We start from the raw sequence: 15,177 nt of genomic DNA, 5'->3' as shown, positions 1-15,177 counted from the left end.
AAGTGCATAAGCTTTCATGTATCTTGTAATTTAGAAATTAAAACGTACGTTAGTCGTCTGCATGTGAGTGTTGGGGGTTCACGTTTGTATAGGGGTTTGGTGTTTAGGTGGGGATATATATGTGTGAGTGGAATCTTGCCATAAATATTGTATAGAACATGAAACTATTTTCATCATACACCTGAGATCGGGATGTGAACGCACCCTATATGATTAAATGTTTTGCGTCCTTTTTTGGTAAACATTTTGTTTTCAAATATATCTTTTGAATGTAAAAAAACAACGTTTTACGAGGGGTATCCAAAAGTTTTTGACATCAACCAGAAGTGAAAGAGCTATATCGATGAAATTTTGTCGGTGTAATCACTGGTCCTTATACATTATGGTCCAAAAATGGTCTCATAAGTATGTTTACTTTCTTTACAGGTGGCGCTAGATGGGCAGTAGGCGCATTACCTTTTCATGATAAGATCCTCCACTTTCTTTGAGTTTCTTCACTGTGGCCGCATCATCCGTAAGTGATGGACGTCCACTTCTTGGCTCATCTGTGAGGGACATGTGACCAGTTTGGAAATTCCTTTTTCAAAAAGCAACAGTGCCATATGATGGGCAATTATCACCGAGGATAGCTTTCATTTCATCATAGATTTTCTGAGCATTGTAGGCCTAACCCTTGAAATGCAGGAACGGAATCATGCTGCGTTCCTCAATTTTCACCATCTTGCAGGTTATGCACCTACTGCCCATCTAGCGCCACCTGTAAAGAAAGTAAACATACTTATGAGACCATTTTTGGACCATAATGTACATAAGGACCAGTGATTACACTGACAAAATTTCATCGATATAGCTCCTTCACTTCTGGGTGATGTCAAAAACTTTTGGATACCCCCTCGTATGCTCATTATATAACCCATCAATTAAATGTTTTCTGTAAACCTTTTTTGTGTTTGCTGGGTAAGTAAGTGAACATGTTTAATGTATGCCCCTATGAGTAAGCGAGTGAGTGAGTGGGTGAGTGGGTGAGTGGGTAAGCGAGTGAGTGAGTGAGTGAATGAGTGAGTGAGTGGGGAGTGAGTGAGTGAGTGGGGGAGTTAGTGAGTGAGTGGGGGGAGTGAGTGAGTGAGTGAGTGAAGGGGTGAGTGAGTGAGTGAGTGAGTGAGTGAGTGAGTGAGTAAGCGAGTAAGCGGGTGAGTGAGTGAGTGAGTGAGTGAGTGGGGGAGTTAGTGAGTGAGTGGGGGAGTTAGTGAGTGGGGAGTGAGTCATTCAGTGAGTGAGTGAGTGTATTATGAATTAATGGAACAATTTAATGATGTGAATAAGTGACAGAGAGTCTGATTGAATGAATGAATGAATGAATGAAATGTGTGAACAAATTGAGTGAATTAAAAAGTTAATGATGTGAATTCAGAATGAACATTATACCGCGCACAAATAATATCCGAACAATTGAAACAAAAACAATCTCTTGAAGACATTTAACCATAAAGTACCATATAAAGCTTTTATTAGACGGATGATGTTGTTCTGTTTGTTAGATACATCATTTGGCACGATGCAACTATTTCCCCGAATTAAATGGTAAAAGAAAACATTTCATAAGTAACAAATTTGTAAAACACATATCACAGTGTACCAGAGCCGTGTACTTAAAGTGGTTTTGCTATTTCAGTGGATCCGTTGCTCAAAACAGAGCCTTGGACACTCTCATCAGAAGATTTTACGAAGTGGTCAACTAAGCTTACGACAGACTCAGATCTCTACGGACTGATATTGGACCAGGTGTTTCAAAAACTAGCTTTGGACATTGAAGAAGACAGCGTGTTGCATGCGAAACAAATTGTTAAGGTAAGAATACTAAATCTGACTAACACTACTAGTAATACATGAGACGATTGAAGAAAAAATCTGAACCAAATGGCGTTATTGCGTTAATGTCATAGGGCATATACTTTTTTTACATTATATTGCGTTGTATTACTTCATAACCTGTAAAGTGTGCTGAGGCTTAACATTACAATAATTTGCATTATATTATATTTCATACTGCATTACATTACATTACATTACATTCCGTATTACATTGAATTGCTTTTATACATGACATGACGTTACATTACTTTACAATCTAATGTAATTACATACTATAACATTACATTTACATTACATTACATTACATTACATTACATTACATTACATTACATTACATTACATTGCATTATATTACATTACATTAGAAAGAATGAAAGGAATCGAACCCACGACCCATGCCGGCACATTCTCTTGCTTTTTTTTTCAAGTTGGGGTGTGTGCCGGTGTGCCGGTCGGAATTTGTATTTATTTGGTGTCATGTTTAATTGTAACACTTTGGGTTGGTAAACTGTTCATTCTTTCTTATTTAATATATTCAGTTTCCTCTCGTAGCGAGCAATCGTTCCCCATTGTCATTGTGTTTATTTGTTCTTGTTCAGGATGCGTATCCCCATTAGGCCTACTCACTTTACTTACATTACATTGCATTACATTACATTACATTGCATTATATTATATTACATTGCATTACATTACATTGCATTACATTACATTACATTACATTACATTTCATTATATTACATTACATTGCATTACATTACATTACATTGCATTATATTACATTACATTACATTGCATTACATTACATTACATTACATTACATTACATTTCATTACATTACATTACATTACATTACATTACATTACATTACATTACATTACATTACATTGCATTACATTACATTACATTACATTTCATTATATTACATTACATTGCATTATATTATATTATATTATATTACATTACATTACATTGCATTTCATTATATTACATTACATTACATTGCATTACATTACATTACATTGCATTACATTACATTACATTACATTACATTTCATTATATTACATTACATTGCATTATATTATATTATATTATATTACATTACATTACATTACATTACATTACATTACATTACATTACATTACATTACATTACATTACATTTCATTATATTACATTACATTACATTACATTACATTACATTACATTACATTGCATTATATTATATTATATTATATTACATTACATTACATTACATTACATTACATTACATTACATTACATTACATTACATTACATTACATTACATTGCATTGCATTGCATTGCATTGCATTACATTACATACATATTGAGCACCCCAACCAGAACGGATAGCTTTCAAAAATACAATAACATAGGCCTACGATAATTATTATAATAAGGACTATTGCAAAATAAAATGCAAACATAGCACGTGTCTTGGCAAGACAGAAGGACCTTTACATGAATAATATTGTGTTCTGGGTTTCCTTTTAATCAGCTGGATTGTATATTATTTTTTATGATATAATATTTTAATATCTTTCTATATATTTATTTTATTACATAAAAATGTCACACATAAAAAATACAAGTAAGGGCAGAAATCTCATAAAAAAAATCGTGACAAAGCAATAAATATACAGGTGTGAAAAAACAATCAGTGACACGCGAGATATATTTTTCAACAATACAAAATATATACATGTTCAATGGGTAGAAGCATGTGAGTTAAGACATTACAGTTCAAATCTCCATTCCTTAAAATTAAGAGATAAGGCCAAAAATAAAAACATGTGTGTTTCCTGTAGCAGGTCCAAAAAGTCAAATGCGAAATGCTGTTTTTTTAAATCCATGTCTTGAAATGGGGAAAATACCCTTTTCGCTGCAAATTGGAATGGAAATTTATAGTGGGTTTCTCCGACACACAAAAAAAAAAAATCATGTTTCTCCATATTCAAGAATATTTATATTGTTTATTTGTTGTGCAATGTGTAAATGTTTACTCCAGTAGTGTTTTATATTATATTTTTTTTTTGGGGGGGCTAATTTTCATTTTCTTTTTTCAATATGGTGCCAATTTTGTTTCTAATTTTTAAATAATACCAATTTATGTTTTTTATTCTGTAAACGACAAATGTAAATATAATATTTAAGGAAAAGGCAGATAAAAGTGATATTATCTGAAGAAATATCTTTAAAAAGTTAATAATTGAAAATAAAAGCTATCCTTTGCTTTGAGGATCATTAAGGTATCACAATTGTCAAAATTTTGGGTGATTATTTCTGGTATCATGTCAGAAACAAACAATATGGCGAATCTTTCATATGGATTTCAAAAATTCAAACCAATTGCTTTGTGAAAAATCTTAAAATCCACGTGAAATCGAAAAAATCACCCCAGCATAACTGACTAAGAATAATTTGGAACTTTATGAGTACCCTAATAAGTAGGCTAAGTATTAAGAAAATTATAACCACTTTCACTTTACATATTGGGATACTCCAACCAATCAATGGCAGCATAGTAAAAATACTGTTTAGACTTGGACCTATTTTTGAATTATACCATAAACACTGAGAAGCACAGTGTTGGAAAGAGCTTTGACTCTGAAAACATACCATGCTTTGATCGATTAAGCTACTTGGGAATTTCAACGCTTACATAACTGTGTTAATTAATTTACGCAAATTACCCAGAAAACACACAACGTTTCACAGAAAAGATTTAAATGTTAGGTTATACATGTACGAGGGTCATTGAAAAAGTTCTACCTCCAACATGACATCTCTGTTATCTTACTTGCTAGGCAATTGATATTACTAATGATTGTACAAAAATAAAAGGCTACAAAATAAAAGTTATTTGATGGAAATATCTCAATGACTCAAGACCGATATATATAGCTGGAGGAAACTTGTAGTCGCCTGCTCCGCAGCCGAATGATGATGATGATGATGGAAATGAAGTTAACAACCTATGGAAAAGGGTCAATACGAAGGCTATTATGAACATGTATCAGTTTTGTTGTGCGTAAGACATGATGATACCCAGTAAAACTGTACTATCTGCAAGAAGTTAGATATTGATTAAATTATTTGAAAAAAAATAAAGCAATTTAAAAGAATGCTTCCATCATTATTTTAGGTGATTTTAATGAATTTGATACATCTCTTGTGGAATGTCATGCCAACATGTCCTATAGCTGACTCTTCAATTCGCAGTTTTGGGCAGTGGATAACTCTTCAAAAATGGGAAGCGATTTACGCTGTTGAAAGTTTTTGTTGTTTTGGAAGAACTCTTGTTGGAAAAATTCCATACTCATTTCCATGAGAAATGTGTCAAACACAGGGAGGATGACAAACCCTGGCTGACTGAATCCATCAAGCGTTTAAATAAACCAGCGTCAGAAAGCCTATATGTGTGGGAATATGGACACCTATAAGCAGTTACGTAATAAAGTGCAACGCGAGATAGTCGAAGCAAAAACCAACTTTTACAATAAGAACATCGATGGGTTACGTTGTAACCAACCAGGTAAATGGCACAAATATGTTAAAAACATAGCTGGAGAAAAATCCGTTCCAAAGACCATAGAGATCGATGGAATCTCAAAGGATCCTCCTATTATCGCTGAAGCAATCAGCAATCAGTTTGCTGATATTTGTAACCAGTTACCCCCGCTCGATCTTAGGAACCTGTCCGCTTATTGCCCTACCCTGCCGCCGCCGCGCATATCACCTGGTGAAGTTAACAAAATTACGTAACATTAAGTCTAACAAGTCCACGCATCCGGCTTACATTCCACCGCGTATCACAAAGGAGTTTGCTCTTGAACTACCTGAGCCATTAACTCACATATTTAATTGTTGTTTAAACCAAGGTGTTTTCCCAGCAGTATGGAAAACCTCATCAATAACCCCGATACCTAAAACACCTAATGCAAAAATTTGGTCAACTAAGGCCTATCAGCCTTACCCGCCTCAACGGTAAGATCTTTGAGAGCTTTCTGGCTGAGTGGACTATGGCCGACTTTTACCCTCACATTGATAGAACGGTAATGTGAAGGACAGCTCAACTACTCACTATCTAGTGGATGTTGTAGACACTGTCTATAGAGGCTGGCCATTATGCAACCTTATGTGCTGTTGACTTTACTAAAGTCTTTGATAGGATTAATCACAATATTGCTGTTCAGAAGTAATTGATATAAGTATTCGCCCAAGTATTATTCCTGTCATTATTAGCTTTTTTGTAATCGCACCCAATCTGTTAGAATCAAAGGCAGGTCATCAGCATGTCAATCTATTTCGGGGGAGTGCCTCAAAATTAAATTTGGTCCGATTATTTTTTCCGCCATGGTCAATGATGCTGCGTCCGAATCCCCCCCTTGAGATGGAAATATGTTGATGACCTGACGTTCGATGAAGTTGTAAATACTAAGACAGGTGGTTGTTCACAACTACAAAAAGATCTTGATGGTTTAGGTGAGTAGTGCAACAAAAATGACAGGCTACCAAAACCTTCAAAATGTCATATTATGCACATCAGTTTTTTGAAAAGAGAGCATTCCTTCAATCCTTTGAAATCTCAATGGATCTGTTTTAAATGTCACTCAGAATATGAAACTTCTTTCTTGGTATCACCTTAGAAAGTGATCTTAGTTGGACTACTCAAGTCAATTCAAGCCTATGCTTTATGTTTTAAGACGCTTCAATGCTTCGGTGGGATGATTTATCTTCTGTTTATCAAATATACATTCGGCCTACCATGGAATATGCCAGCCCTTTATGGCATACTAGTATATCCAGGGCACAGTCTGAGCAGATGGAGCTCGTCCAGAAGCGGGCGTGTCGTATCATCCTGGGCCAGAGCTACACATCTTATCAGGCTGCTTTGGAGAAACTAGGTTTGGTTTCCTTATGTGAGAGGAGAGTTCAGCTGTTGGTGCGATTTGGCCAAGGTTTGCAAGCGTCTGCTAAACATTCTCAAATGCTGCCTAAATCCAATGGTGATCGGCACTGTAGGAATCTTAGGTATGCCCAACAGATTGATCCCCCTCGCTGTAAGCGAACCAGGTACATACAATCTACCATTCCTCAAGTTGTTCAGCGACTTAATAATCTGTGATTTCTTTTTTGCCTTTGAATGTTATGCTATTGTATTCATTTGAATACATGAATACAAAACCCACCCAAGTCCATGGGAAGTAATTTTGAGAAAAAACCTGTATATCATTTTAATTCCTTCAGTTAGATTTACCTGGTCAATATGGTAAGTTTTATGTGCAAATGAGTGGGTTAAATGTATTGGGTATGACGATTAGCATTTCAGGGACTTCGTGGGGGGTTCATTTTAAATACATATAACAGGCCTATGTATAACAACAATTTCCCATGCTTAACTCAATTTGGCCAAAGTATGGACTTGGGTGGGTTTGTATTCATATATTAATTTTGTTGTTGCTTTGTCTGTTGATTTTATACATATTTTTAATTGTTACCCAGACGTATCAGGTCTGTGACCTGCTTGCTGGATTGTTTTATAAATAAATAAATAAATAAATAAATAAATAAATAAATATATAATTAAACAATTAATTAAATAAATAAATAAATAAATAAATAAATAAATAAATAAATAAATAAATAAATAAATAAATAAATAAATAATAATTTTCGGCAATAAATCTGGAATGACATCCACGTAGATGTTGGCAACCTGTTTAATCAAAATTAGCCTTTCTTTTCAGACCAACACATCTTAAACTTCCAAATATCACATTTTAATCAAATAACTTTTATTTTGTAGCCAAGATTTAAGACTATAATCATGGGCTATTTCAATAATTGGAAATGTGTTGATGGAGGTAAAACGTTTTGAATTACCCTCGTATAAATGGTGTAAAAATGTTTTAATAACATTCATAAAAAATTGATAACATGGCATATACCGGCACAAAACGTACTAACAGAATGTTATTTAACTCTTGACAAATTATTTTACAAAATTGTTTGCCCCAAATATTGTACAATAACGTTTTAAAAACGTTTTCATGACCTTTATAAACATATCAAAAAAGTAACTAACCCCTTAAAAATGGTCATTATTCAAAAACGGGCTGCGCATTTTGACACTTCATTTGACACGATAGCCCAGAAAACAATAAAACACCGGTCAATTTAATGTAGTGATGTCCAAATTTGAAAGTTGCACTTACAACAATACATACCATGATACAGAAACACTTAGATAACATTACACAGATTTCCTTCCATACACTGAATACAAATCATAGAATTTACTGCAACTTTCAAATCTTGGGTTACATTGATTTAAATGTACGCTGCGGCGTCAATATTTAGACAATTGCTACAAATGAGGTGTCAAAATGCGCAGAAATTAATTCTGCCTCCAACGCATTTTATAGATTTGTAATACAATCGCCCGTTTTTGAATAATGGCCATTATTTAAAGGGGTTAGTTACTTTTTGAGATGTTTATAACCTGATATTTAAATTAAATGTTTTGATTAGACGTTTTAAGAACATTTTTGTGTTTATTGGGTAAGTATATACTTACATTGCAAGATACAAATCTGGGGGGGGGGGGACTGATACATAATACAATTCAAATTTTTTTACACTTTTGCTGGGATCACTGAATAAGCCTAATGTAAGATTTTTCTTTTCAGTACGGTTCGCTCTTGGACGGAACCATGTTGAATGGTGTGTCTGACATCGACATATTCATTGTTGTTGAAGACACAGAGCTTCCTTCCATAATTGATGTCAAAAATCTGGTGGTCTATGACGACCAATATGAAGCACTGCTGGAAAAATGGACATCATTTCTCATTCATTTAGATTACGTCACCGATGTGTGGTATTACGATCCTGGTCTTGTGTTGGGAGCGCGTCTATCAATGGGCACATTTGAAGTGGATTTAGATTTGTCGTTTACGAGTGATGTTATTGGTCGTAGCGGTAAGTAAATTAAAAAAAAATTATACGAACTTATCAAGAACCCCGTTGCATCACCAGCACCACTAGTTAACAGGGTTAATTGCCAACCTTTTTGGACCTGACACGACAAATGCATGAGATTTAAATTGATTAATTCAGTTTGGTGGGCCGAATGCACGTTATTACTATAACTTGTGTTTTCTTTTTCATGTTATATTTTTATTTGTGAGAAAAGGCTTTCTTAGAGCATTTAAATAAAGGCACTTAATTTAATGCCCACGTGACCAGATGTCTGGAAAAATGACATTTTTGTACAACTTTGTAGTATTATTGTAAGAGTTTCCGTCAATAACCTTTTTTCCGTCAAGCAAAATTTTAAAAATTTAGTTCTTGAAAACATACTAAAAAACAGAATCCCCCAATGTATAATTAATTTGCCTATTAAATTTTCAGCAATTTTGATGATATTTGTCTGAAAACTTCCTATCTCTTAGCATTGTAGCACATCTACTGATCACTTGGTGGTCTTGGTATGGCGGCGCCCATGGGTCACGTGGGCATTAAATTTAGTGCCTTTTATTTAATACCCTATGGTAACTGATTAGAAAAGCGTCACGAGGACCGCAGGTTGGCCACCCTTCTAGGCTACTGTTTAGAATGTGATTAAATATGTTATAAGGACTGCATGATCGAATTATGAAAACAGAATTTCATGGTATTGGAGTTTGGAAATTATTAGTACGTTTTTCCCAGCTAAATTGACTGCATCATGCTTTAATTTGTAAATGCATCTAACTATTAGTAAGTAAATGTAACTAAATATTAGTAAGTAAACTAAACTAACTATTAGCAAGTAAGCTAACTATTAGTAAGTAAATGTAACTAACTATTAGTAAATAAATGTAACTAAACATTAGTAAGTAAAAACTTACTGGTTTTGTCAAGCAAAACTTTCCAATTGATTTGAAGTACAAACCCGATGAATCTTTTCACTATAACTAACTATATAATACTATTTTGTCTAGATCTTGATTACTGGTATAGAAGAATGGTTTTATTAACTTCGCCGAAAGAAAAAATATTGTTCTTGAAACCTGTGTTGCTGCTGTCAGCGATTGAAGAAAAAACACAAGACTCGTGTGATGACCTTGTGCAATTACACCGCCTTCTTAAGCATTGGGAAGCTACTATCGTGAATCCTGTTCTACGTCGGTTCTTCCATGATGACCATCACGGCATCATGTTGCAGTTATTAGTAAGATATATGTGGGAGAGCGCAGGTTCTCCGCCTGAGTTTGATCTTCTGTGTGGATACAAGATAGTATTGCAGACGCTTGCTGAAGACTTGAACACCATAAGATATTATTGGACGGAATACTACAATGCATCTATTGCAGAAATATCAATTTTGATTTTAAGCACAAGAGAGAGTGTTCGGTAAGTCGCCAGAAATGATTCGATGGTCTCTTAATTCGGGTATATAAACTCTATTGTGCACGTGAAGTATCTGGTGTACAGTGTCATCGCCCTGATATCTTCATGGCAGAAATCGCCATGATGGAAGGCCGAATCCACTAGTTCTTCAACAGCCACGCATGGCCATTTTGTTCCGACCATTTTAATAGTTTTGAGACCATGGACCGAGGGACTAGACTAAGGCTATCGCTGACCTCTGTAGATGTCACTGAGCCTTGTATGTCATCTGCTTTAGACTACCTCTACCAGTGGTCTACACTGCGCTAGTGTACCGTGTTATGAGTAACCCCGCAGTATTGACGAATTCGGGCAGCAGTCATTTTTTATTCTGCACATATAAATCCGAATTTTTGTCAGTTTTTGATTTTAAAACGCACGGTTGTTTGTCAATGCGCACGGTTACGGTCAATATCATGTTCTTTTAACACATATATTCAAGTGCAGGCCTTACAATTGTTTTTTTTTTTCGAAACCAAAAATCACGGGAGATATTTTCTACCCCGATATCCGAAGATCTATCGCCTGAAAAGCAATACACGTGTATCGGTGTGCATAGCAGTTACACGTGTATTGATTTAGTTTGCCTGCCTGTACAATATGATTATTTACCAGGCGTTGTCGCTGTGTGGTGTGGTGTGTGTGTGTGTGCCTTACACCTTTTGTCGAGGAAATGCATGATGATGGTGATGATGACGATTATTATGATGATGATAATGATGATGATGATAATGATAATGATGATGATGGTGATGATGACGATTATGATGATGATGATAATGATGATGATGATAATGATGATGATGATAATGATGATGATTATGATGGTGATGATGGTTCATTGATTCTTTTTTATTCACAGACCGTTATTATTTTCACCGTTGGATCCAACAACGAACATCCTTCATTATAAGTCTGTATTATACACTGATGTAATAGCAGAAACAGCACGACAGACATTAAAATCTGCTTTGCTGAACAATATTAAGGAAGTCTGGAATAATTGTGACTAACCCAAGTTTTATGTTAGTTATACACCCTGGGTCAAAAGTTTACCGATATTTGCTATTTTTTGGGAGTAATATTTGCGATTTTTGTGATGGGGGCTGTGGATATTACGAAAAATAATGGTCTTATCCGGTTCTATATTGCAAAACTCCAAAATAAAAGATGCGATTCGACTCGTGCCGTCAATATCGCGTAATGTTATGCAGTCCTGGAACGATATCACGCATGGTTCGAATAAGATAAAGTAGTGTTATATGTTTGTTTATAGAGAGATGAGAGACTGGTTGCGCAGAAATAAATTTTTACTTCAATACGTAGTATAGAACGAAAAATACGACGTTTTCCTGGACAAAATGCTTTTATAAAGCGCATTGACCTCTCGACCTATCGACCCCGGAGGTAATGTGTAATTCGACCCTTAACGGCTATACCCAGTTTAACTCCGATACGCTTCATAGAACATTGGATACGGTTTTTTAAATATATTATTCGGTGTTTTTTGAACAAAGCACCTCCGTGACTTAAAATGGAAGTCACGCGACCATACTGAGCCACCCCTTGTCTCGATTCAACCACCCCGTAAATACGCTCATTAGCCACACCCATCTCGTGAAAATACATATAATTCTAATTAGCCACGCCCATCTTGTCATAATCTCATAATACCACGCCCATCTCATGAATATTCAGATATGCTAATTAGCCACACCCATCTCATTAATAAGCAAAGCTTAAGTTACCATTGACATTGTGACCCCTAAAATGATCCTAGAAAGCCCTATTACTACTGACAGACGCGGGCACCTCGGCTCGCCAATTATAGGTGTGGGTTTCGCTTCTAAAATAAATAAAGCTTATAATATTTTTGTAATTTAGTTTGTTTTCCTGGTGATTTATAAAATTAGGTGGAAGATAAAGAATTTTTATATTTATATATGTTATATAAAACAAATATTTAACTGTTTTTTCCGTTCAATGGAAAGAACGTTTTTATTTAATAAAATATAAACTGTTCCATTCAACTCGACAAAGCCTCGTTGAATTGAACAGTCCATATTTCACCTCATGAAAATATTCTTACTATTGTACTCATAAACATTCAATATTTGTATTTGTTTTTTATCTTCACAGCTAGCATGTCTTGAGCACAATATTCCAATATTCCAAGACGCATGGCAAAGTATACAGTTTGAAAAATGCCACTAGATTAAAAAGTATGAGGTATTTGGTCAAAATGCTTTGGTTGATAGCCATGATAGCTGAATCAACATCTTGTTCTCCCACAACTGTAAAATCACTGGTGTGTAACCATTAATAAGGACTCAGTGGCTATTTTTGCAAGTCGTGTAAAAACGCAGTTGCGCAAAGTCAATGAAAATAACACGTAAATCACAGTTTCACCACTTTATTTACAGTAATTGACGGCGCCTTACAGAATTGTTTGCCAATCTTGTGATTGATTTGAAGCAGCACGTGGAATGGCCCCTAAGATCTACTGATCTTACTCGTCTGGATTTCTTCTTGTGGGGGCTATCTGAAATCAAAAGTTTTCACAAGTCCTCCTGCAGACCTTGATGAGCTCCAGAGATACATAATTGCACAAATTGACATCCTAGGCGGACAGACCTCTCATAAGACGTAGTGTGAATGCCATGTTGAGGACAGCTGATATCTGCATACAGATGAATGTTGGCAAGCTAGGTGGCCATGTGGAAGACTAAGACTATTAATTACTGTAAAAAAGTGGTTAAACATGTGATTTTGTGCGCAACTGCATTTTTACTCGGCTCACAAAAATAGACACTAAGTCCCTATTAATGGTCATACGCCAGTGATTTTACAGTTGTGGGAGGACAAGATGTTAATTCAGCTACCAACTAGAGTATTTTGACCAAATACCTCATACCTTTTAATCTAGTGGCATTTTTCGAACTGCATACTTTATTTTGATACACCCTGTATAGATACATTTAGGGTATTTCATAACAAGTTCAATTCCCCCTTTTTTCATTTGGCATTATTGGTCCAATTCCTATTTGGTTCCTTTACAATTTCGTCCAATTACCAGTAGGTCAGATTTCAATCTCATCTGTGCCACTGCATCCCATTAAACAGTTCATGCAACAAATAGCCAGTGGATCAATTATATGACTAATTATCAGTTGGACAAAGTGACAATTGAACCAAATGGCAATTAGAGTAAGTGACATTGGTTCAATGACAACCAGGTTAAGTAGAGTATGCTTCGACTATATTTATAAATACGTATTTATAAATACGCACGTGACCCATGGGCTCGACATACCAAGAAAATGCATGCAGCAAGCGTGGCCAACTCCTTATGTCATTGAAAAGCCTAGAACTCTTTAGATAAATATCATCAAATTTAAGTAACAGCAAAAATAATTATTACACATGGGGGGGGGGGGGTGTTCCAAATTTGTAATATGATATAAAAACTAAATTTTGAAAGTATTTTCCGAAGGAAAAAATATTTATCGACGGAAACGTTTACAATATAATCACGAAGTTGAACAAAATAGACAATTTGCATTCCAAATCCTTTGCATTCAAATGTACAGGAAGACCACCCGCTATGTAGAAGGTCACCTCGATACTTACTGTTTACAAGCTGTTATGGCAGCGCGGAAGTGACCATGTGCGTATTTATAAATACGTATTTATAAATAAAGTCGAAGCACACTGATAAATGGATGATGTTGGAGCAAACGCCTTTTGACAACAAATAATTGGATCGTATAGAATGGCAATAAATCATGTTTTAATGTTAACTTTTACTGTACCACAAAAGTTTCCAATTTGGACTTAAATCTTGTTAATAACAATAGACATGATTAACCCTGTCCGCAGTGTTCACTGAGTGTTCCTAATCATACTACAAAAAACCCAAAATAAAAACAAAAAAACAAACAAAAACAACAACAACAACAACAACAACAAAAACCAATCATTCATCGCTCAAATCTGTAAATCCAACTTAACATTTTTTAGCTCATATGTATATATTTTGACTTAAAGGTTACAAATGCAGTAGTCATTCTAATACAAAAGGTGACATACGGTATACAAAATGAATGCACACATATAATGAGAAATGAGATTGCATTATTAACACATAGAAGAGCGGTTAAGTATAGATATGACAGACAACCGAACTTAATGGGTTTGTTCATGGTTCAGTGACAGAAATCATGACATATGTTTTTTTAAACCAATATTCTAATAGTCTAGGGATAATGTAACTGATAATAATAGATTTTTTCTGTACAAAATCGCTCAACAATAATTATCATGTTGAGTATACGTATATTGCACGAATACTGTTACGTAACACACAGCAACATTATCAATCCAATTGAATGATTATTGTAACATTAAAAAACTCGGGCGAGTTTTTCAATTTTTTCCAAAGTTTCGGTAATAATCCCAAATGGATCGAGTTTTTTAAAAGTTCCTGAGCAGTATTGGGCTTTACCTGGCTTCAGCCGATCGTTATAAATAAATAAAAAATCAATTCAAAATCATCCTCTTCTGAAACGGATTTTCAATTGCTTTAAGGGAGTGTTCAGAAATGCTTTGGGGGGGGGGGCTCTGGTAAAAGGGAGGGGCCAAAAAGTTTTGGACCTTAAAGAGGGGGGACCAAAAAGTTTTAGGTGGTAGGAAAGGGGGGCCAAAAAGTTTTCCGCTTTAAAACCCAAAATTTTCGCTTCTTCGCGCATTGAGACTCCCTCTATATCACTTTTAACATGGCCAAGTTTTGGTTTTCAGTGCTTTTGTTTGAAAAAATGATGGCACTTAGAGTACACATATCTATTAATT

The 15,177-nt window shown here is 35.0% G+C and overlaps 1 protein-coding gene across 1 annotated transcript; it reads left to right on the top strand.

Moving 5' to 3' along the window:
* The first annotated feature begins 1,746 nt into the window (after positions 1–1,746).
* Positions 1,747–11,394, top strand: LOC140140305 (uncharacterized). Its single transcript, XM_072162082.1, has 4 exons — positions 1,747–1,848; positions 8,586–8,877; positions 9,882–10,293; positions 11,192–11,394. Exons 2-4 carry the CDS (start codon positions 8,610–8,612, stop codon positions 11,340–11,342), a joined length of 831 nt encoding a protein of 276 aa, XP_072018183.1. The 5' UTR covers positions 1,747–1,848; positions 8,586–8,609; the 3' UTR covers positions 11,343–11,394.
* Positions 11,395–15,177: the final 3,783 nt, after the last annotated feature.

Source organism: Amphiura filiformis, chromosome 19 (assembly GCF_039555335.1).
Source record: "Amphiura filiformis chromosome 19, Afil_fr2py, whole genome shotgun sequence".
Classification (NCBI taxonomy): Eukaryota; Metazoa; Echinodermata; class Ophiuroidea; order Amphilepidida; family Amphiuridae; genus Amphiura; species Amphiura filiformis.
This window is presented reverse-complemented; position numbering and strand designations above follow the sequence as displayed.